The 23,422-nt window shown below is 39.0% G+C and overlaps 3 protein-coding genes across 5 annotated transcripts; 2 read left to right on the top strand and 1 right to left on the bottom strand.

The window, feature by feature from the left end:
- Positions 1-2,074: 2,074 nt before the first annotated feature.
- On the top strand, positions 2,075-11,118 carry LOC306849200 (cationic amino acid transporter 4-like). Its single transcript, XM_079384068.1, has 7 exons — positions 2,075-2,135; positions 3,037-4,097; positions 5,213-5,958; positions 6,494-6,602; positions 7,316-7,527; positions 8,256-8,334; positions 10,350-11,118. The coding sequence occupies exons 2-5, from the start codon at positions 3,116-3,118 to the stop codon at positions 7,510-7,512; spliced, it is 2,034 nt and encodes a 677-aa protein (XP_079240194.1). The 5' UTR covers positions 2,075-2,135; positions 3,037-3,115; the 3' UTR covers positions 7,513-7,527; positions 8,256-8,334; positions 10,350-11,118.
- LOC306849201 (coiled-coil domain-containing protein 157-like) lies at positions 10,920-17,724 on the bottom strand. The gene is made up of 9 exons (XM_079384069.1): positions 17,329-17,724; positions 16,852-17,014; positions 16,324-16,767; positions 15,980-16,193; positions 15,811-15,888; positions 14,850-15,019; positions 14,551-14,727; positions 14,281-14,443; positions 10,920-12,909 (listed from the first exon to the last, which is right to left on the bottom strand). Exons 1-9 carry the CDS (start codon positions 17,574-17,576, stop codon positions 12,545-12,547), a joined length of 2,022 nt encoding a protein of 673 aa, XP_079240195.1. The 5' UTR covers positions 17,577-17,724; the 3' UTR covers positions 10,920-12,544.
- Positions 17,348-23,265, top strand: LOC306849198 (splicing factor 3A subunit 1-like). 3 transcript variants are annotated; one of them, XM_079384064.1, is made up of 16 exons: positions 17,348-17,801; positions 17,920-18,009; positions 18,295-18,404; positions 18,485-18,689; positions 18,819-19,076; positions 19,209-19,283; positions 19,500-19,650; positions 19,792-19,988; positions 20,140-20,257; positions 20,332-20,639; positions 21,263-21,496; positions 21,611-21,818; positions 22,075-22,235; positions 22,353-22,454; positions 22,587-22,658; positions 22,796-23,236. In XM_079384064.1, the coding sequence occupies exons 1-16, from the start codon at positions 17,640-17,642 to the stop codon at positions 22,895-22,897; spliced, it is 2,553 nt and encodes an 850-aa protein (XP_079240190.1). In that variant the 5' UTR covers positions 17,348-17,639; the 3' UTR covers positions 22,898-23,236. The 3 variants fall into 3 exon arrangements, with proteins under 3 accessions (XP_079240190.1, XP_079240191.1, XP_079240189.1); XM_079384065.1 differs by having other exon boundaries at positions 17,732-17,808; XM_079384063.1 differs by having other exon boundaries at positions 17,738-17,797; positions 22,796-23,265.
- Positions 23,266-23,422: the final 157 nt, after the last annotated feature.

Genomic DNA, 23,422 nt, shown 5'->3' with positions numbered 1-23,422 from the left:
TGCCGCTCAGAGAGTCACCGCTGCAGGACCTGCCGCTCAGAGAGTCACCGCTGCAGGACCTGCCGCTCAGAGAGTCACCGCTGCAGGACCTGCCGCTCAGAGAGTCACCGCTGCAGGACCTGCCGCTCAGAGAGTCACCGCTGCAGGACCTGCCGCTCAGAGAGTCACCGCTGCAGGACCTGCCGCTCAGAGAGTCACCGCTGCAGGACCTGCCGCTCAGAGAGTCACCGCTACAGGACCTGCCGCTCAGAGAGTCACCGCTACAGGACCTGCCGCTCAGAGAGTCACCGCTACAGGACCTGCCGCTCAGAGAGTCACCGCTACAGGACGCGATTTCAGCAACTCTCAACACAGTAAAAAAAAATAAGCGTTTCCTAGCAACGGCTAAACACTGAGACAATTAAATACACTTACGAGCTGATTTGAACTTCCGCTGATAGACTGCATCTCTTAAAGACTATTTCATTACACTGCCTTCTGCTGGCGCTTGAACCCACTTTCCTATTAATCACAAAAAATGGCCAAGCAAGTGCAGACACTGATAAGATACACGATACAGTATGAGACCAAACGCAATTTTTATTTTATTTTTTTATGAAATTAAAACATTTCTGTCTCTCCATTGAAAGTCTATTCATGACTTTTCAGACCACTTGAATTAAATAATGAAATAATTTCTTATGGGTTTGGAGTAACACTAGTTTTCTTTTCTTGACTGATTTTTTTCTTTTTATTAATATTTTTTTAATTGTTAAATAAGTTTGGTTATGTGAAATCAACTGTTGGGATAGTATCACCCTGTTTTAAATTAAACTGGTAACGTTGGTGTTTAACACTTTACAAAAACTTCAGTTTTATTGAAAATGTCTGAATTATAATAAAGTATTTGATATACTGTATTTTTACATTTTAATTTCTGATTTATTTATTTTTTAAATTACACCTTTCATGTGTTGAGATTTTGTAGATTAATGATAATAAACTGACATGTACCTAACTAAAATACAGATTTTGCTTTTATCGATTATTCATTTATTTTTTATTTTTCTTATATCACAGGTAAATTAGAATTGATAATTATAAATACTGTTCAGGCTTGATGCGTCAAAAAACCTCATAGGAACAGGCACATATACTGGGTGTATGCCATATGGGTTTCAAAACTTATGTTGCCCAGTTGGGCCCCATTCAGGTTCTATATGAGATTTATGTGGGCTAATTCATAAAGGGCCCAAGTGGAACCTGCGGACAAACCCATCTAGGCCCCACCTTGGATTGTTAGCTGGGTCATAAGTGGGACCAATATGGGTCTTATATGTGTTGCCCAGTTGGGCCCCACATTAGTCCCAGTCAGGCCCCATATGAGATTCATATGGGCTACTTCAGATGGGGCCCACATGGAACCCATGGACAAACCCATGTAGGGCCCATATTTAAAGCCCATATGGGGCCCACACGGGACCCGTGATAGAATGTTGGCTGGGGGGCCCCCAAATAAAATTCTGCTTGGGGCCCCATAAAGGCTTGGGCCGGCCCTGCCTGTGTGTATGTGAGGACTGTTTGAACCCTGCTTCAGATCCATTTTACAAAATCTGCACAAGAGACCAACGAGTTCAGCTTCGGGCCTTTTGTGTTTTTCCTGTCCTTTCTCCTCAACCCGTTTCTTTGTGTCCTCAAGTTCACTCTTAAAGAACTCCATTTCAAGAATGTTTTGCGTCTGTGATGTTCGTTGCGAGATGAGTCGTAGCCTGATGGATAGAGAGTATCAAGGGTCTCACCCTCAATACCACGACTGAGGTGAGACCCTTGAGCAAGGAACCAAACCCCCAACTGCTCCCCGGGCGCCACAGCATTGGCTGCCCACTGCTCCGGGTGTATGTTAATTACTGTGTGTACACTTGGATGGTGTTAAATGCAGAGCACAAATTACGAGTATGGGTCACCATACTTGGCCACACACCACTTCACTAATTTTTAATTATTTATTTCTAATATGTTAGGGTGGGTACAGGCTGATGAATGAGGTGCTGTAGCTTTAAGAGCGGAAACAGCTCCTGTTCGCTCCTCCACCCTCCTTCTGTTCAATGACGCTTTACAGCATCGCTTTCACCGAACGACACACGATCCAACTACAGGTACAAACTCATACTGTTCTTTATTTCACGGATGTGTATGTTTATGATTTGAGTGCTTAGGTTTGTGGTCAGTCAGTACAAAGCAGAGAGCGGGGCAGTTTCTCACCTGTCTCCGTGTTTTAGTGGCTTTAGCGTTAAGGATGAGACAGCAGCTGTCACAGTTTTGTTCAATTAAACGATAAAAACAACAAGAAAAGGCTTGCGAAAAATCGCTGGCTCTTATATGTGAGCCAATTCCAGCTCTTTGAAATATCACTAATCTCAAATAAATTAAAATGACTCAAACTCAAATTATTCATGCTGTGTTTCATGGCAAAAGGTAGTGCATCCACATTTAGCTTGGCTTTTATATCAATCTTAGTTATTAAAGTGATTTATAGATTGACTGCAATGGAGAGTTAGACATAATTCCTCTGGGACTCCAGCAGCGGATGTGATGTGATCTGTAGCATCATCTGTGTGTGTGGACTGATCCACTGTAACCAGGCCACATCTCCACATAACTAACATTATCATTTATTTGATCAAATATATATCAAATTAAGCATTAAACAGTAACGAACATTCATGCTGCATTTTGAGATAAAATGCCAGGTCTACATAGAGGGATTTAACAGATTAAATAAAAGAAATAATGTAACGTATAAAATATAATCTAAATAATTTAACATTAGGTACACTGACAGTGAGTACACGTCTGCTATACATGCCACTGCAAAGGCACCTAAACCCATACTAGACAGGCCCAGAAAATTATGGTATGAAATATATCAAACATTAGATGCTTTGCTCACATGTTTTAATTATCTGGTCAATTTTTGTCACTTGTGCTGGAATCATTTGCTTAAAGAACTAGTTAATTTTTGACTTTGCTTTTCTGTTCTGTTTCTATTCCTTTTAGGTTTGTAGAGCCTGTTTGACTCAGAAAATTATGGACCAGGTGTGATCTTAGTATATTTCACACAATCTCTTTCATTAAGATGGCATCATGTGTTTCCGGCTGCTCTCCAGTGGTGAGGTTCTGTCAGAAGCTGAACAGGCTGAAGACGCTGGAGGAGGACGTAATGGCAACATCACTGAAACGTTGTCTGTCCACAGTGGACCTCGCACTTCTTGGTGTTGGTGGAATGGTGGGATCAGGCCTGTATGTTCTCACAGGAACTGTTGCTAAAAACACTGCAGGACCAGCTGTAGTGGTGTCTTTCATCATAGCAGGAGTAGCGTCTCTCATGGCAGCACTGTGCTATGCTGAGTTTGGTGCCCGTGTACCAAAGACAGGCTCCGCCTACATGTTTACATACGTCTCTGTTGGGGAAATCTGGGCATTCCTGATTGGCTGGAATGTAATTTTAGAGTATATGATTGGTGGGGCAGCAGTAGCTCGTGCATGGAGTGGATATTTGGACTCTATTTTCAATCACCGAATCCAGAATTTCACAGAGAGTCATGTGATGCGTTGGGATGTGCCCTTCATTACTCATTACCCAGATCTCTTAGCAGCTGCCATCCTCCTAGTAGCTTCCTTTTTCATTTCATTTGGTGTTCGTGTCTCATCTTGGCTAAACCACATCTTCTCAGCCGTCAGTATGATAGTTATTATTTTTATCTTGGTGTTTGGCTTTGTACTGGCCGACCCAGCCAACTGGAGTGCTCGGGAGGGAGGCTTTGCCCCCTTTGGACTTTCAGGTATCCTGGCAGGAACTGCAACATGCTTCTATGCCTTCGTTGGCTTTGATGTGATAGCGGCTTCCAGCGAGGAGGCCAGCAATCCTCAGAAGGCTATTCCTGCAGCGACTGCAATCTCACTGGGCCTGGCAGCCACAGCATATGTCCTGGTGTCCACGGTTCTTACGCTGATGGTTCCATGGCATACGCTCGACCCAAACTCCGCACTCTCAGATGCGTTCTTCAGACGAGGATATAGCTGGGCCGGGTTCATCGTGGCTGTGGGATCCATCTGTGGTGAGTATGAGTTAGTGGTTGACATGTAGGTTTATTAATGGACAGTGTTGACATTTAGTGAGAAGGGTGTGCGACGGTTGATTTAAAACTAATATATACAAGACAACAAAAGATGTACCAAAAGTCTTTTTGCACCAAAAGACTTATTTTCTGCAATATTTACCTTAAAATACATAAGAAATTTATTTTTAAAAAAAAGGTAGAGAAAGAGGATATGAGCAAATTATTCAGTCACATCACTTGTTGAGAAAACGTCACATGCCTTTTCTTGATATGCTTTTAATAATTTATTTGATAAATGTGTTTCCATTGTGGTTTGCCTCTGTCACCTTACATATTTAAAAAATAAAAATGCACATCCAGTGAGCCTTTTTTTTTTTTAATGTACATAATTTTTTTTTCTTCATGAGAATTTTATTCACATTTTGGTTTTTCCATCCAGCATTTTTATGCAATAAAAAATAATTATTTCAAAATGACTTCACTTTGGTTAATTATTTAGATTATCATTTTGGTTCATTATATACATATACAGAAATTTATTGGGAAAAAAGCCTTTTATTTAGCAAAGATGCATTGTATCGATCAAAAATGGCAGTATAATGTTATAAATGTTATAAAAGATTTCTATTTCAAACAAATGCATTTCATCTTTTTATTCATCAAAGAAACCTAAAAAAATGTATCGCCGCTTCCTCAAAAATATTAATTAGAACAACTGTTTTCAACATTTTCCGCATCAGTAATGATGCTGAAAATTCAGCTTTGACATGTTCATGTGGACATAGTCACCACTGATAAGCTACTACTAATATATTGTAGAATCTTTCATTTTCTGTAAAGCTGCTTTGCAACGATTTGTATCGTGAAAAGCGCTATACAAATAAACTTGAATTGAATATGGTCACATTGCCATGTAAAATATTTTATTTGATTTTTTTTTTTTCTTTCTTGGAAGACATGATTGAACTTCATAGCAGTCTCTATAACTGTTATGTTGATATAGATGATGTTGTATTATTGTTAGATTTTAAAAATGAAAACTATGGATGGATTAAGGTTTACACTGTTTTCCTGTGTTGACTAATTAAAACTGTCTAATCTCTTTCATCTAGCCATGAACACTGTGTTGCTCAGCAACCTCTTCTCTCTCCCGCGGATCGTGTATGCCATGGCGGAGGATGGCCTCTTCTTCTCTGTCTTTTCCCGTGTCAACCCTGTAACCAAAGTCCCGGTGGTCGCCATTCTTGTTTTTGGCAGCCTTATGGCAATCCTTGCCCTCATCTTTGATTTGGAAGCACTGGTTCAGTTCCTCTCTATTGGTACTCTGCTTGCTTACACTTTTGTAGCGGCCAGCATCATAGTGCTCCGCTTCCAACCGGATAAAAGTAGCAGGAGCTCAGGAGGAGGTGGAATCAAGACAGACGCTTCATCCACACCTTCAATGAACCAGTCAGGACAGCAGGTGGACCCGTCTGCGGTGACGAATGAGACCCAGACCTTTGCACAGGACAGCGGAGAGCTGAAGGAGTATGAGTCCTTCTCTGATAAACTTCAGCTGGTGGAGAGGCAGAAGGCAGTGAAGGAGAGACAGGCTCCAGGCACGCTGAAGGCTCGATGGGAGCCGTATCTGGGCCGGATACTGGGGGACTGTGAGCCAGGCGAGGTGGTGGGGTTCTCTGTGCTCGCTCTGATGGTCAGTGGAGTCTCTCTTTGTGCTGTGCTGGTGTTCGGGAATAACCAGCTGAATCTGCCTTTGTGGAGCTTCACCCTGTTGCTGGTCATCTTCAGTCTGGTCTTCCTGCTTAGTCTGGCTCTCATCTGGGTCCATGAGCAGCAGCCCAATCACAAGACTTTTCAGGTGAAATAAAATACCACAATAATGAGATTTTTTAGACATCTGGTTAGACAAAGCCATAGCTATCATACAGTGTAAAAGGGAGTGAGCATGGATTAATTTATTTCCTTAAACATAGTTAAGTGTTAAATTCTGTGCATGTGTGCATCATAAAATATTACCATTGTCTATTACTGAATATGTCAGCGATGTACGATTTGTTCTTTTGAGTCAGATCAATAAATTAGCTGAATCGGTTCAAAAAAATATTTTGTGAAGTATTTGTTTAGGAATAGGACTTGAGTTGGTCCGAGCAGTTCTTGAATCTATAGTTTACTGACTTGTTGCTGTCTTTCTTGGAGTGATCTGAGTTACCAACTCACAGACTCATTGAATATTGCTCTAGTGAGCTTATTGTAAGAACATCTGAAGCAAATTATATTTATGTATATATTTATAACCAGTTTATTGAAACAAAACTTTTCAGAAAACAACAACAACAACAAAGATTCACAGTAATGATTTAGACTTTTGATCACTAATATTTTTCATCATTTAGGTTCCTCTGGTGCCATTTGTTCCTGGCTTCAGCATCCTTCTGAATGTATTTCTCATGTTGAAGTTAAGTCCACTCACCTGGATCCGTTTCACCGTATGGGTCGCAGCAGGTAGCAGTTCATCACTCTTCACCTCTATTCCACCACATTATTGTGAATTGCATAAATCAATTCAGCAAATACCACTCTACAGTATCACGGCAAAGGAGATCCATATAGTTTATAACTGATCAACTCATTACAGAACAACGTAATCTCATTAAAGACAATTGCTAAAGAAAATGAATCGACTGTAGCTGTCTTAAAGAGACCGTTCTTCAAAGTTCATCATTTACTCAAGCTCATGTTATTCCAAATCCATAGGACTTATTTTGTGTAACACTGGAAGATATGTAACGCAGATCGTTCACGGTGCTATTTTCCTACCAAAGATTTTGGCCACCCCCAGCTGTCAAAAAAGTAGGATTTTGTATTGTGTAGGTTAGTCTGAGGTTCAGACTATAAAATGTACATACTGCTGCCTGACAGATAAATGAACACACTTTCTTGTTTTAAATAGGCAAACATGTTGCAAATATGCCTATAGATTGAAGGTTTAGATTTGTTCTGCTAATTTTTTTAGTCAAAGTTAATAGCTAAATGGTGACTGTTTCTGCATGTTCAAGCTGTTAAAGAGAGTCCAGCTTTTGTCTGTAGTGACTGAGCTAGTATGGGAAAAGAAGATCAATCTAAACATGATTATCATCAGTTCCTGTCAGTACTGCTACTAACCAGTTAAACCAGCCTGCTCGCAGAATCAAATTTGTCCTGCTGCTCTGTCACAGGTCTTCTGGTGTATTTCGGTTATGGTATCTGGCACAGTAAGGAGGGTTTGCGGGAGCAGCAGGGGCAGGACGTGGCAGCGCGTTACGTGGTCCTTCCCAGCGGCAGCCTAGTGGAGACAGTCCAGAACGTCCAGCCTGAAGGACACACTCACAGCACACACACACCAACCCACGACAATCCACCTGCCAGCAGATGATCTGATCATGCTGAGGTGTGTTTAGAGAACACCTGCCTGTTCTACTTGCTTTTCTTTCTTTTCAGTTTACTGACAACATGTCAGGATCAACTGTTAATAAAAAAGATGGTTTGAAGGAATGTTCCAGGTTCAGGAACATTTGTGGCATAATGTTGGTTACCACAAAATTTATTTGGAATTTATTTGGACTTTGGAGGACTTGCTAGCAGAAAAATGTATCTTATTATTTTGTAAAGCAATTCCTCTGTTAAAACTGTAATATTTGAGCTGTAAAGCTGTTTAAATAATTTTTACAGTCATTTTAGGCTTTTAGGGTTTACAACACTGCATTGTCATTGCAGCAAAAATTGTATATACCTTTACAAAGAAAATGTTTTTTTTTGTCTTGTTACTATAAGTAACTATAATAAAGTAACTGAGATTTTTAAAGAAAATAAATTAAGAGAACATTCATTTTTGTGGTAATCAACAAATGCTGTTAATTAGTCTTAACTTGCACTGACTCCAACGTACTTCTTTAAAGATATTGTTTTTTGTATTTTGAGCAACTAGTGTCAACTTCCCTGTTCACCATTCTAATCAACTACGGGCCATTTATTTTCTTTCTAGCATAATATATCCACAGTGTTTAGCTACTACGTTGGCTTGTATGTTAATTATATATGAGAGTCAGCAAAGTGCACTATAATTCTGTGGCCCAACCGGATTCCGTATCTCCATTGTCTTTTATGGTGTTTACATAGAGCCGAGTGGATCCGCATTGCTGCTCTGTGAAAGCTGAAACCTTTAGAAGAAGCTGCTGTTTATGATTCAAACACATATGTAAGTTTCCACTTAAGCATATTCTTAGGAAACCTTATTTGTGTAGTCCAAACATTGAAACACACAGATATGATAGTACATTATTCTATAATGCAAGAGATTGTGGCTGTGATTTGGAGTGTAGTTACCAGATATTTTTATTGTTTCTGTAGGCCTGTGGGAAATACTGACAATCACTGGTTGTTAGACAGAAAATATGGGGTCTTAGCAAATTCTGTTAAGAGATCATGTGGTTCTACTCAAATCTGTCTCCCCCCATTAGATCACACACAACCGCACACTCATAAACACACACACACACACACACACACATATGCATTGACGGCCATAATTTTAATTTGACAGAAGGCAGGAACCATCAATGGATCATATTAATATAATTAAACATTACTATATTTACACTAAACACACACTAACCTCAGTGGCTCTGTTTCCACCATCTTTCTACATGTTTTGTTTTCTACCACTTCTCTGCACCTCTTAAATATTTATTTTTATAATACAGTATTACTGTATATTTATTTATTTATCAGTACATACTGTAACCAAAATCATGTTTTAATAATGTTAGCTATTCATGATGTTAAAATGAATCCAGTTTTTCATTTGTTTGTACAATAGACTTAGTATGAACTGCCTCTGAGTAATTATTTTTCATTTGTGTCCACTGCCACACCTCACTAGCCTTACCTTTGCAAACACACTTACCCCAGTGTTCACTAATCCTTATTCCCACACTCAGATCTGCACATCTCACGTGGCATTCACCCGTACTGAACCGTCCTCATTCTCACACATACTCGCTCAGTGTGACGTGACAGAGCTAGAACATTTACTTAGAATTGGTACCTGTGAAACTGGCTGTTTATTTTAGCAGCTGGGTCAGTGACATTTATTTAGTTTTTTTTGTCCAGATCTATTAATTTACTTAAAAATGCAATTATAGTGACTTGAATATACCATGTTTTTTTTTTTTATTTCAAAAAAAAAAAAAAGGTTAAATCCTGCTAGCCTGAGGAAGGTTAATTGACAGAAATGTTGCATGAATTAAAAATATCATTGTGACACAACTGTCCTGATATCAGAAAGAGGAAAAAAGCCTTATTAAAAGGATGGAATTATTAAAAATAACTAATCTTTTATTCTGTTATTTATTAGAAAAAAAGGTAAGTGGCTTTGTTAAAATACTGTACAACTATTTAAAAAGAGTACATTTAAACAAACGTGATATGATATAAACTAGATTTCTAAAACATTTTCCTATTCTTTATTTTGAACACTCTTATTTGTCATTGGCCCAGCTCCATGTGTATTAGAAATTGGGCTTTAGAATTTATGATGACCTGAAAGATTAACTCATTTTATGTTGATAGAATAGTCCAAATTATAATCGCAAACTTACAAACACACTTACATAGTGTTTAGAATTTCTGGCACCCTGATCACCATTGTGCCCCTCTGAGCTCCTCAGTTTGTGTTGCCCTCAGTGGACTGCAAATGAACATGTGAGTAAATGACTAATAATAATTTATACTTCTCTTTAATACCACTAGAATATTGACAAAAGCACAGAACAAATCCTTTTCTTAGTACAAGGACAACAGAAAAGTGCATTTTATATGCAGTGGTTATTGGCCGTACAGCAGATATTGAAAATTACATGCCATACAGAAGCAAAGACAAGTTTTTCCCTTCACAAGCCCCTGTAATCTCCCTCACCCCCTAGATTTACAGCATGCCCTCCCTCACAGACTGACCCAGATTATCTCTGTAGAGAGAGATTATTATTGTCACTCAGATAGCACTACACACACATTCACAAACATGACAAGTCATTCTACTTCCTGCTGTTTATGCTTTCTGTTTTCTTTTAAACCTGTGCATAGCCGGCAAAGTTTAAACATTACTTAAATTAAAAAATTATTTAAATGCAGATTGTGATGTTTGACAGCTGAGTATTTACATTGCTACAAATGATTAACACTCCAAAACTCATTTATTTTTTGTATATACAGTAAATGTAAAGCTGAATAGTCCCTCACACACGGCACTGGACTAATGGTCTTCATTTCACTGATGTGCTGATAAGGTTAAAAGACCCACACCATCACACTCATCCACTGCTTCAGATAATGTCAGGACTCCCTTTTATTGTATTTTCAAACCTCTTCAATGGAGGTTTATATTCTCAGTCTGTTTCCTATTTTCGTTTAGCAGCTGTCTTGAGTTTGTATCTAAGCCTGTCTGCCAGTCCAGTCTGCTGTATAATCCACTTCACGTCTTTCTGGCAGCCAGAGTTAGTTGTGTAATGCCGATATGAAGACTAGTAAATGAAGGCACAAGATCCAGTAAAGTACTCTGTTTGTAAATATAGCACACCTAACCAATGGCCTTAATGATGCAGATACTGAAGCATTCCCAGTTTTACATACAGCTACTGGAGACTATAGTCTTATTTGTAATTTTGTGGTATTTAATAGTATTATTCAATCAAAGATGAAAATAATTATAAAGCTGGGATCTTGTTTTGAAGAAATTTTGAAGCACCTCTTTTTTTTTTTTTTTTTTTTTTTTTTTTTTTTTTTGGCCTGTCCTCTTTCTAGAGCTTCTGTATATCAGGTTGTGTTTGCTTAAACCCTGCTCACTTGCACTGTCGTCTCTTTCAAAAAGCACCACTTAAGAAACTTCCTCTTTGTTGTGTCACTGAACATATAATTCTGTTTTGTCTTTGTATCATTCTGTTATGAGATTTTATCATGTGATTAATAAATGTTTTGAAGCATCATATGGTTCATTGTTATTTATAGAATTGATATTGGTATTTAATGTTTTGTTAATATTAAATGATGAGGAAAAAAAAATAGCATACAGTTTTTCAATTAAAAAACACACACGCATTAACATCAGGCTTGACAGATGAGTCCGACAGGAATGGATTATTAGATTAAGCAGAATTTGTGAGGAGTCACATGGGAATTTTTCTCAAATACCCGTTTGAACAAGATGACCTCTGCTTAACTAGGTCTAGAAACAGTTTTTTTAACATGAACTCTCACTTTTTGTACATGAAATGCTACCTGAATGATGCAGCAACAAACCGGGATGTACCTAGACTCTATAATATGACACCATCATGCTTAACTGCACACGAGGATCCCATCAGTGCCACAAAACACAGAGATTAAATTTCTCTTTAACATGCTTGGTTTGTCAGCACTATTACCACAATATTGTTCACTAATTATGTGTAATGCAGTGTTCACCTTGAGGTTACCACAGGCACCAACACAGGAAACATTGCGTGTGCTGTTGATTCAATATTACAACACAGCATTGACTGACAGATCTCTGTAGTGAAAAGATACCGGTGTTTCACTTGACCTTGAGAGTTACTATGACAACATGTTAACATACTGGCTGAAACATTTGTGTAATATATTCACATCTATTCAGCTATTATTGAGTTTATGAATATAATGACTCTACCTCAGATTGCTTCCTGACTGAGAATAGGAGATGAGCTTGGACATGATTAATTGATGACAGTATCTTTTTTTCTTCTAGCTGTCTGATATTCTTCTTAACATACTCAATTATTTATGCAATACACATTATATAACGTACACAAACAGGAAAGAACAAAAGTAAACGAAATAAGAAATTGCGCAATTATGCACAATAATGTGTAAGAAATAACTGTAGAATTGGCTCTTTAATTAATTTACTGTATGCATGTTGCCATCAGAGGGGATGACTGACTAAATATTTAATACAGTAAAATGCAAAAAATAGCTACATGGAAGCTGTGTCCTCCAATCCTCGAGGCACATGGTTGGCCACAGGTGTCGCACATAACTTGAGTAAATGGAAGGTTTAGAGGTTAGAGATTCATGAAGAAAATCAAAAATAAAATCAATTTAAAGACTAAAGTCAAAGTTCAGTGGGGTTTTTTGATGGGTAGGCCTTGTAATATCCTTTTTCAGTGTCTAACTGTACAAATTTTACACGTGTCAATCAGATTTTTTAGTGTCAAGTTGTCCGGGACTTTTGATAATAACAGCATTGTGTCCGAAATAATCCAGAAGGTACTTGGCTTTAGAGATCCATGTTTATACATTCAAAAGTCAAATGCCAAATGTGTGCTGTCCAATAAAACACGGAAGTCAAAATAATGTCCAAATCTTTAGACCGATCTGTTCACTAAGTGACATCACTTCCACCTGCGACGTGTGCCTGCAGACCGGCTGCGAGCAGCGCTGCGGATTTTCATGTACCTTTCTTCCACGTCTTTATGGAGAGAGAGGCAGAGAGTCTGGTGATGAAGAATGGATGAAGGGGAAGAGGGAGAGGAGGTGGTTGAGGGGGTGCTAGTGTTGTCCAGGGGTCCCATCACTGGAGCTTGACTGCTCCTGTCTATCGCCACTATCCCAGAGTCTGAAGATCTTTGATTTTCCTCTCTGTCCTGCAGTCTGGCTAGACTGTTACTCAGGCTTATGTTCTCCTGCTGCAGAATCCTGATCCTCACTGAATTTGCCTTGAGCTGCTGCTCCATATCACACATCACATCTCCTGTAGCTGTGACACACAAAGACAACTGGTTATGAATGACAGGTAGGGGAAGGAATCACAAGAAATGTAACAATTTCATTTCCTTTTTCCGAAAGGTACTTGTTTGTACAGACTTTCAAATGAGGTTTTACAGTCTTTTGAGAGAGGCAAAATAAATGCAATAAGATAAGATAATAAGTACTTATTTTTTAATAACTTTTTAAAAAATACTTCTGATAAAAATACACTGATTTAAGTCTCATGCACAACTTAAAATAAGTTCTAAGCTGTACGTTTAATTCACTGGAAAAGGATATCTCATAAAAATGGTTCGTTAGAGAATCAATCTAGTTTTGATTCACTGAAAAGATCCAACTCAAGAGTCGCACAGTACATTCATGAATCACATGCTGTATGTTTTGGTCATGCTGTATGTTTTGATTCACTATAAAAGGACTGACTTGTTAAGAGTCATACATTGGGAAATAGTTGCGCTGATGTTTTTGATTGACTACACATCTGGCTCATAGAGTTCTTCTTTCAGGTAACTGGACTACACTGGTCACACTGCATGTCTGTGCACTTAAAAAGATAAAGTTCACAAGAGTCATTTGTTCGTGAATCAAACCTCACTGGCTGATGTATGTTTTGTGCTGTGGATTCAGTAGCAGTGCTGTTGAAAAGTCTAAAGTAGATTAGTGCCCGCCCACTAGCATACTACTCTTACTCATACTTGCTGTTCCAAATACAGACAATGTCAGAATATACAGTCCATACAGAAGGATGCACTTACGATCAATTAACAGAACCAAATGCTATTTTCACTTACTCCACCACACAGTTCAGATATTTAACTTTAAATATACTTGTATATTTAAAACTCTGAAGCATACTTGTATTTACACTTTGTGAGGAACATTTAGCACTATTGTGCTAAATGTGTGAATGAGAACCTACTGTTGCTGTTAACACTTGTGCAAACAGTATCTACCTTTATTTACACTATAAATATCCACTGGTTTTACTGGAACTACTACTTTACTGGAAGAAGCTGCTTTCCAACTCTAGTGGCATGAGTAGGCACCATCCTATATGGTTTTGTATTTGTATGTGTGTGTGTGTGTGTGTTTGCCTCATTAACCATATTTTGGGGACAAATTAGTACCCGAAAGTGAGCTAAACCTGACAAAATCTTTAAAAACCTCCCTTTGGGGATGTCCTAATTTGTAAAACTGATATAAAAATAATGCAGAAAGTTTTCTGTAAGGGGTAGGTTTAGGTGTAGGGCGATAGAATATACAGTTTGTACAGTATAAAAACCATTACGCCTAAAGAATGTCCCCATTTAGATAGCTAAGTAAACGTGTCTGTGTGTGTGTGTGTGTGTGTGTTTCTCACTCTGAGGTGCTGCTTGTGGGTTGAGCTCAGGAAAGGCCACCAGTATCCTCTCTCTCTGGGTGGCTTCTTCTAGCATCTCTTTCAGTCGAGACATTCTCTCCTCCAGTTCTGTGATCTGTGTCTGCTTCTTCTGTTTCTCAGTACTCAGCAAACTACACTGGGACTGCAGAGAAAGAGACGCACAGGTTAACCTTTATTGGTGTGACCTAATGTAGTCAGGCTGACTCAGTCATACGAAATAATTTTGACCGAGTTATTTTAAATATTTACCTCCTGCTGTGTGAGTTGCTCCTGAAGTGCATCTTTTTCTTGAATGATCTGTGTGAGTTTGTTGACAAGATCAGCTTTTTCATCCTCACATTCTTCCAGACTGTTATGCAGATCTTCAGTCTGCTGCACCAGCACATCCTGATGCTTACGCAGAGCTGCCTGTTTCACTTGAAGCGACTGCGCACAAAATGAACATGTTTCACAGTCTAATTAAATAAAATCATGTCTCATCATTGTTTTTCTTATTGGATATCCTGTGTTACTTGAAAATACATCATGTTATGGAAATAAACACACACCTCATGTTGGTGTTGCACACTGTGGTTCTTGGCGCTCTCTTTGTCCAGCAGAGTCTGTGTACTTCTGAGCTCCTTCTCCAGGTTTTGCCTGCTCTCCTCCACCTCTCTTAACATGTTCTCCAGTGAATGTAGACGATGAACCTCCTGCTGTAGTGTAGCCCTCTCAAATTCTATGCAACAAAAAGCCATTTCTTGTTATCCCAAAACCATTCCTGTAGGCCTTTGCTACGTTCTATAATTCAGGGGTTTGCAAACTGATCCACAGGGGACCAAACATGGAGTTCCCTCAGAAAATTTGAGAGAAAAAACACCCCCAAAATATTAAAGAAAAGTATTTATTAGGACTGTGTTACCTAAGCTATTAAATATGTTTAAATTAATATTTTTTAAACATATTTACAGAATGTAATGTTTACTTTCTAAAGAAATCAAGAGATTGATCACAGTTCTGCATAATAAAATAAAGACCAAATCTGTCTATCGTTTTTTTATAAATAATTCAATCCTTCCTTATGATATTTATAATGTTCAATAACAGTTTGTCTTAGTGTTTGAGTTTCTACGTGCTCACTGGAAGTTGTAAGGCACTATTAGATGAATAAACCTGCTCTGAAATATTAATTTTGAGAAGCAATCCATTTGAATTACTTTAATTGTGGGTACAAAACAAGGACTTTTGTCTTATAACATCATTCTTAATATTTTTCTAACACAGTATAAACTGCTCTCTATATATCAAATCTAAATTACTTCCAAAGTGGTCATCATATTTCAGGGTCATTGACATTAAATATGTAAAACTATTGATCTAATTTATTTCATATCTTTACTAATTGCTATGAGAAAGATTGATTATTGCATTGATCATTTTATATGAATATTTATGGATTTTATACTACTGCACCGATCAAAGCTTTTCCAGTTCATTCTGGTGGCCAGTATTTGATGATGTCCTACTTACCAAGACTCTGTTTTGCTTCTGTTTGCAAATCCAGTTCTGCCATGAGTTCAGAATTTCGGTCCTCTAACAATGTCACACCTGTGAATGAAAATGATTATTACTTTATATTGTTTAACTATTACATAAGAATCTTTTCATATGAGTTAAAGTCTTTTAAAGAAACTCCCACCTATCTTTAAATCCTCCTTCTCCTCTTTTAACCTCCTTACTGCTTCCTCTCCCTTGGATTTCAGCTCCTGCATTCTGTGCTCCCACTCCTCCTCCATATTCCTCCTCTCCTCCTTTTCTCTTTTGACCATCTCTGACAGCTGTTTTCTCAGCTTCTCTCGCTCCATCTCTGTCTGTTTCAGCTTCTTTTTCAGAGGCTCAACAGTTTCTCTCACCTCCAGATGAAAAAGAACAGTCATGAAAATCAAATGAGTAAATAATCAAAATAAACTCACAAAAGTGTAAACAGCCAAACAAAAAATTATATTTTCTCATGCTTTATGATGGGTGGACACAACCCCTCACCTCGAGGACATGTTTTCCAACGCGGCTCAAATCTCTACGCTGCTCACTTGCCCATTGGGAAATGTCACATGCAGACAAGCGGCCCAGCTGCTGCGTTTCCTCTACAGCTTCCAGGAAGCCCTGCATGGAGCAAGGCAAACCCAGAGACTGGCACAGAGACACTAGAGCATCACTGCTCTCCTTCATAACCGCCTGAACACAAGCACAGGCCTCACAGGGCACTAGGGCCGACTCTACTGTCTGACAGCCCACAGTGTGAGTAGACACACAGGAGCCAGCAGTGGATGCTCTCTCTTGGTGGGGAGTTGATGGTGGGGAGTTTTTATAGATGCTGGTCATGGAGGTGCTCTGTGTCTTGTGTGTATCAATGGAAGGAGTGTTTGCTGCTGTTCTGGTGATGGATTGGCTTTGCTGAGTTGGAGGTTGCTGTCCATTACTGGTGCTCTGCAAGAAGAGACTTTTAGCAAGGATCATTTTTGATAGGCGTTTACCAAGTGTTGTGTGTTTAGTCTTTATCATCCTTCTTACCTCTTGTGTTTGTTGACTGCTGAGCTGAAGTAGGTTCTTCCAGTAGCGTTTGACCACAGGACCAATGGAAACAGAGATATCATTTTGTTCAGATGATAAAGCTTTCTGCTTTTCAAGCAGCAGCTCTGCATGAATGTTAAAACTCTGAAGAAGCAGCATTAATCTTTGACAAACACACAAACGCACACAATGATGTGGGGAAATAAAACGGTACATTTAATTTATGTTACGTTATATAATGCTTAAAATAATAATTGCATATTTAAATAGATAGCACATATCAAAACTCAGTGATTCATTTATATTTGTATGTTTATGTATTTAAGCAGTTTCATAATAATTTATTATAATACAAATATTGTGTAATCAATATAAAAATCATATGTTTATGATATATATTATGTTATGTTACATATATTGACAATAAAAGACACATTTGTTGTGAAGTTAAGAAACAATAAACTACAAATGGACTACCTGTCAATCAGCAGCTCTTGCAGGACTATATGAGAGTGCTGACTGAACTCTTCATCACCATCCACATAATCATACTCTTCTAAAAGGCTGACTAAATCCAGATTACATGATAGTTTATCGGGAAACTTCCATGATGGGAAACGGACAGGTCCAGTCTTAGAAAACACATCCAGAACCGCTCCTTGTAAATCAATAAGATCTCTGCGGAGACTGTCGATACAGTCCTGACGACCTAACAGATGAGTCATTGTTTAACTGTCTAAAACTAATTTTGTTCTTTAATACTCTGTAATAGTTGTCGAAGCGAGAACATGTGCATTAGCTCTATTTACATTAGGTTTCCATGGTTGCTTGTAGGTAGAGGCCTTCCTCTTCAACTACATCTCCCACAATCCCCTTTGGTCTTGTTACCGGAAGTGAATGATTTCGTTTGTCGTTTTCTGTTGTGTGGCGGTTGGCGCAACGAGAAGTTAGTGAGTTGTATGAAACGGTTATAGAAATTGTATTACTTCAGTCATTTTCAGAGCTTTACGGTGTTCTTTGTCCAACAAATTACGCCTTAAACTGATGATAACGCTTTATTTTTGCTAGCGTGTTTGTTTGGGCCTGAGAAGAGTCTGTAGTGTCGCAGTCATGCCGCCTGGGCCTGTGCAGATCATGCAGCCGGAGCTGAATAACAAGGTATAACGCGATCATTTATCGATATCTATTCTTTTAGAGACATTACTGGATAGATTCATCTGATTTATATTTACTTGCTAACATATTTGCCTTCCATGCACATACAAACATGGTAATGGACCATAGTATTACGTTTGTAGATTATGTTTTGAGTAAGATAATGATGAATCGACCTCCTCTACCACAGCTTAAGTCTGGTCAGGACTTTCATAATAAGTAATATATTTTTTCTCTTACGTTCCTTTTGCATAGCTCAGCTATGATTGATTATGTTTTAATCAACAGCCTGAGGACCAGAAGGAAGAGACTCCAGCCACAAAGCCCATTGTTGGAATCATCTACCCGCCTCCTGAAGTCCGAAATATTGTTGACAAGACTGCCAGCTTCGTGGCCAGGTATATAAGTATAATGCAGTGCAAAATTTATTTGTTGTGCTTTTTTAAACTATTACTTATCCACTTTTTTTTGTTCACAGGAATGGACCTGAGTTCGAGGCCAGAATTCGACAGAATGAGATCAACAATCCAAAATTCAACTTCCTCAATCCCAACGACCCTTACCATGCCTACTACCGCCACAAGGTCAATGAGTTCAAGGAGGGCAAAGCTCAGGAACCATCTGCAGCTGTGCCTAAAGCCATGCAACAGCAAGCAGCAGCATCACAGCAGCTTCCTCAGAAGGTCAGGAACCTGGCAGTGATTAACATTATTGAAATAAAACCAGTCAAGCCGTAATCTAGCAATCTGATTTTAAAGTCTTTCAGATCTAAATCTGTTGTCCAGTACTTACACATTTTTGTGGTCATTTAGGTTCAAGCACAGGTGATCCATGAGACGGTGGTCCCTAAGGAGCCTCCACCTGAGTTTGAGTTCATTGCCGACCCTCCCTCCATCTCAGCCTTTGACCTGGATGTGGTGAAACTGACTGCACAGTTTGTCGCCCGAAATGGCCGCCAGTTTCTCACGCAGCTGATGCAGAAGGAGCAGAGGAACTACCAGTTTGACTTTCTTCGACCACAGCACAGCTTATTCAACTACTTTACAAAACTTGTGGAACAATATACAAAGGTACGGCATCAATACTCAGGACGAAGCAGACTGAGGTGGCTAAAGAGAGCTGAGTATTGTGGGAAACAGTATTACATATACAAGTTATTCAAGTGTGACATTAAATTCCCTTAAATGATTGGCTTCTTGCAGGTTTTAATCCCTCCAAAAGGTCTTCTGCTGAAGCTGAAGAAGGAAGCAGAGAATCCTCGAGAGGTCTTAGACCAGGTAATTAATTATAACAGCATTTTCGGATCAAACATAGTTGATCTTAAGATGCAACATAAGATATGCCTAGTATGACGGTGGTGTATTATGTTGATTCAGGTGTTTTAATACCAATAAAGAGAACTTTCGGTGAAACAAATAGTAGAACTGAAATTGCTAAATATATTACATGCCATATTATAAGCAAATACATCACTTCATTCCCCAATATTTTAGGTGAGGTATCGTGTGGAGTGGGCCAAGTTCCAGGAAAGAGAGAGGAAGAAGGAAGAGGAGGAGCGAGAGAAGGAGAGAGTGGCTTATGCTCAGATTGACTGGCATGACTTTGTGGTGGTGGAGACTGTGGACTTCCAACCAAATGAGCAAGGTGAACATGTGTAATTAATAATTTATGTAATTTTAGAATGTTTATTATCACAAACATACTATTGCATCAGAAGAATGCTTGTGATTTATTATTAATATTAATGAATACCAATAATTTATATAACTGTTATGCAAATTACAGGTAATTTCCCTCCTCCCACAACTCCTGAGGAGCTGGGTGCTCGTATCCTGATCCAGGAGCGCTATGAGAAGTTTGGAGAGAGTGAGGAGGTGGAGATGGAGGTAGAGAGTGAAGATGAAGAGGATGAGAGAGAGCGCAGGGAGGGTGGACACGCAGCTCAGCTGGACCAAGACACACAGCTGCAGGACATGGACGAGGTGAGACAATCAGGGTGATCACACCAAAGAGACGAGGAGCATTTAGTCATGATTAAGAAGTTCCATGTTCACATAAAAAATAGATGAGCAATTTGTAGAAATGGGTTAACTATCACTGACTGACTAGCATCTGTTGTTCCTCTCTCAATAGGGCTCTGATGACGAGGATGATGGCATGAAGGCTCCTCTACCCCCTGATAACCCCCTGCCACCACCTCTGCCCCCCACCCCGGACCAGGTTATTATCCGCAAAGACTACGACCCCAAGGGTAAGGGCATTTATAGAAACACACTAAAACAGCACATTTTATTGCATCCACTCACTTTCTATCTCATCTTTCAGCCTCTAGGCCTCTGCCTCCCGTGGCCATCCCTGATGAGTACCTCATCTCTCCCATCACTGGTGAGAAGATCCAAGCCAGTAAGATGCAGGAGCACATGCGCATTGGCCTGCTGGACCCCCGCTGGCTGGAGCAGCGTGACCGCAGCATCCGAGAGCGTCAGATTGAGGAGGAGGTATACGCTCCTGGCCTGGACATTGAGAGCAGCCTGAAGCAGCTGGCCGAGAGACGTACTGATATTTTCGGTGTGGAAGAAACGGCCATCGGTAAGAAGATCGGAGAGGAGGAGATACAGAAACCAGAGGAGAAGGTAAGAAACACAAAGAAAAAAATATATATATATACACACACACACATATTAGTGCTGTCAAACGATTAATCGTTTATATTATGTAAACAAAAACTTTATTTTGGATGCGATTAATCATGATTAATCTTTTGACAGCACTAATATATATATATATATATATATATATATATATATATATATATATCTCCACTGTTCAACATTATTAGTAGACAAATTAATTAAACTAGAGTGAAAAATGTTTTAAGGGACATTCTAAAAGTCTACAGGACCAAAACAATTTTTTTTATTCATTGTAATGGTGTGAAACTTGGTGACTTTTGTGGCACTTGCTTTATGAGCAGTTAGAAAGGAACTAAATGGTCTTAAAAAAAAAAAGTCACACTTCATAATCAAAAATGGAAAAAATTATATATGTGTGTGAGTGCAAGTAAAAATAAGTAAATATATTCATATATAGGAATTATTTAATGTAGGGCTTTTGTATTTTATATATTTTTTAAAAATACTATGCTTATTGTCTTCAGTATGTTTTGACCACCGAGGATCACAAAGTGTGATCCCTGAGTGAGGAATACCAGAAGGACGTAGTTTTCGTCTAACACACGATCCTCTTTTCTCTGCAGGTCACATGGGACGGTCACTCTGGCAGTATGGCTCGTACCCAGCAGGCAGCTCAGGCTAACATCACCCTGCAGGAGCAGATTGAGGCCATCCACAAAGCTAAAGGTCTGGTACAGGAGGACGACACCAAGGAGAGGATCGGTCCCAGCAAGCCCAATGAGATTCCTCAGCCGCCCTTGCCATCAGTAGTCCCCAGCCTGCCCAAACCCAGCCCACCAGTCAGCTCTGCACCCGCTGTGAGTTTCAATCTGTTTCTCCATTCAGGAGTTTTGAAAGATCAGCTTGATTGAGTCAAACACAAACATAGAAGTGCTAGTTCTTCTAACTAAGGGTGCTTGTGTATATTCCAGATGGCACCTCCAGTGCGGACCACATTGCTCCCTGCTGTTCCTGTCATACCCAGACCTCCAATGGCTCCTGTGGTGCGCCTGGCTCCTGGGCAAGTTCTGGCCCCCATGCCACCCATGCTGCATGCCCCACGAATCAATGTGGTGCCAATGCCGCCCTCTGGTCCCCATATTATGGCACCCAGACCTCCACCCATGGTGGTTCCTGCTGGTGAGTCTTTGTTACATAGCTACTTGGTACACATTTTAATAAATATTTAGTCAACAGACTTTTCTATGTTGTTTATTAAAGTTGTAATAATTATATTTATATTTCTAATTATATATATTATATTGATGATTATTGTTATATTTAATAAACCTTTTTGTTATATAAGGATTTTAATAAAAATAATTAATAAATTTAAGAATTAAATAATTCTATTAGTTTTATGTCTAATAATTGTTTTAATCAATTTGTTTTTCAGCGTTTGTACCTGCTCCCCCTGTGCCTCAACCTCCCAGCACTGTTTCCGCCCCCATGCCTCCTGCTCATCCTCCACCTCCTCATGAGGACGAGCCTTCCAGCAAGAAAATGAAGACCGAAGACAACCTAATTTCAGAAGAGGAGTTTCTGCGCAGGAACAAGGTACAATGCTGTGGCAACAAAGTGTTTCGAGTGCACTTACCAATCAATATATTTTTTTTTTTACTGCTATTGCATGAGTCATTTGCTCATTTTAATTTGACCTTTGCTCTCTTTTAGGGACCTGTTGCAGTCAAGGTCCAGGTGCCCAACATGCAGGACAAGACCGAATGGAAACTGAGTGGCCAAGTGCTGAACTTCAACCTGCCTCTCACAGACCAGGTAAAGACTTTGCCTGTCCAGTATCTGTATGCACCATTTGTACATATTTGAACTATTAATCTTTAGGATTACACAAAATATGTATAGAATTCATGAAAATGTGAGCTAATCAAATGCCATATTGTGCCTCAGGTGTCTGTCATCAAGGTTAAGATCCATGAAGCCACTGGTATGCCGGCTGGAAAACAGAAGCTGCAGTATGAGGTAAATTATTTCAGTGGAATGACGAGATGGTTATTTAAACTGTGAATACTTAAAAGAGCAGGGCATCCTGTGACGTTATTAAATATAAAAGAACTTGCTTTGAAAACTGAGATCTCATGTTGTGTTTGATTCTCCAGGGTATTTTCATCAAAGATTCCAACTCTCTGGCGTATTATAACATGAACAATGGCTCCGTCATTCACCTGGCCCTCAAGGAAAGAGGAGGAAGGAAGAAGTAGATCACTCATCTTCACTGAATCTTCAGCATTTACTGTGCTTATAACCCTGCTACATTTGTACACTTCACAGAACTAGAGAACTGAAGTTCGTAGTAATCAGTGTCTTGTGATTATCTTACCAATGTGTTTAAACATTCAGTGTATGAGAGATTAAATAAGACGTTTAATATTGTAGTCTCCTTGCAAACTGCAGTATTTTTAGTTTCACTTTTCACTGTGGTGATTTGTTAAATATTTGCAAATCTCAAGTTAAGCTTTGAAACATTGCATTTTGTCAGATGCATAATAAATACTTGTCTCTAAGGAAAACTTGCCTAATAAATTTCAATAAGAAATGTTATTAGCCATGTTATCTTTTATTCCCTCACAAATATTGGCATTATTTATTTTTCATATTACTGTATTTCAGTTTTGGTAGGCATTGATAAAACGATAGGGCTATTATTAGTTCAGACTATTTATAATGTAAATAATACATCATTATAGCCTCTTGCGTAAAAACAAGAGCCTTTCCGTTGCCGGAGG

This window comes from Barbus barbus (genome assembly GCF_936440315.1).
Source record: "Barbus barbus genome assembly, chromosome: 29".
In the NCBI taxonomy this organism is placed as follows: domain Eukaryota; kingdom Metazoa; phylum Chordata; class Actinopteri; order Cypriniformes; family Cyprinidae; genus Barbus; species Barbus barbus.
This window is presented reverse-complemented; position numbering and strand designations above follow the sequence as displayed.

Excerpts from the sequence above, each read along its gene's own strand:
- LOC306849200 (XM_079384068.1), top strand. The coding sequence starts at position 3,116 with ATGGCATCATGTGTTTCCGGCTGCTCTCCAGTGGTGAGGTTCTGTCAG. Across the intron at positions 4,098-5,212 it reads GGCTGTGGGATCCATCTGTG|CCATGAACACTGTGTTGCTC; the intron begins GTGAGTATGAGT and ends TCTTTCATCTAG. Across the intron at positions 6,603-7,315 it reads CACCGTATGGGTCGCAGCAG|GTCTTCTGGTGTATTTCGGT; the intron begins GTAGCAGTTCAT and ends GCTCTGTCACAG.
- LOC306849201 (XM_079384069.1), bottom strand. The coding sequence starts at position 17,576 with ATGACTCATCTGTTAGGTCGTCAGGACTGTATCGACAGTCTCCGCAGA. Across the intron at positions 15,889-15,979 it reads GAAGGAGGATTTAAAGATAG|GTGTGACATTGTTAGAGGAC; the intron begins GTGGGAGTTTCT and ends TTTCATTCACAG. Across the intron at positions 14,444-14,550 it reads AGCAACTCACACAGCAGGAG|TCCCAGTGTAGTTTGCTGAG; the intron begins GTAAATATTTAA and ends CTTTCTCTGCAG.
- LOC306849198 (XM_079384064.1), top strand. The coding sequence starts at position 17,640 with ATGTGCATTAGCTCTATTTACATTAGGTTTCCATGGTTGCTTGTAGGT. Across the intron at positions 18,010-18,294 it reads AGCCGGAGCTGAATAACAAG|CCTGAGGACCAGAAGGAAGA; the intron begins GTATAACGCGAT and ends TTTAATCAACAG. Across the intron at positions 19,989-20,139 it reads AGCTGCAGGACATGGACGAG|GGCTCTGATGACGAGGATGA; the intron begins GTGAGACAATCA and ends CTCTCTCAATAG.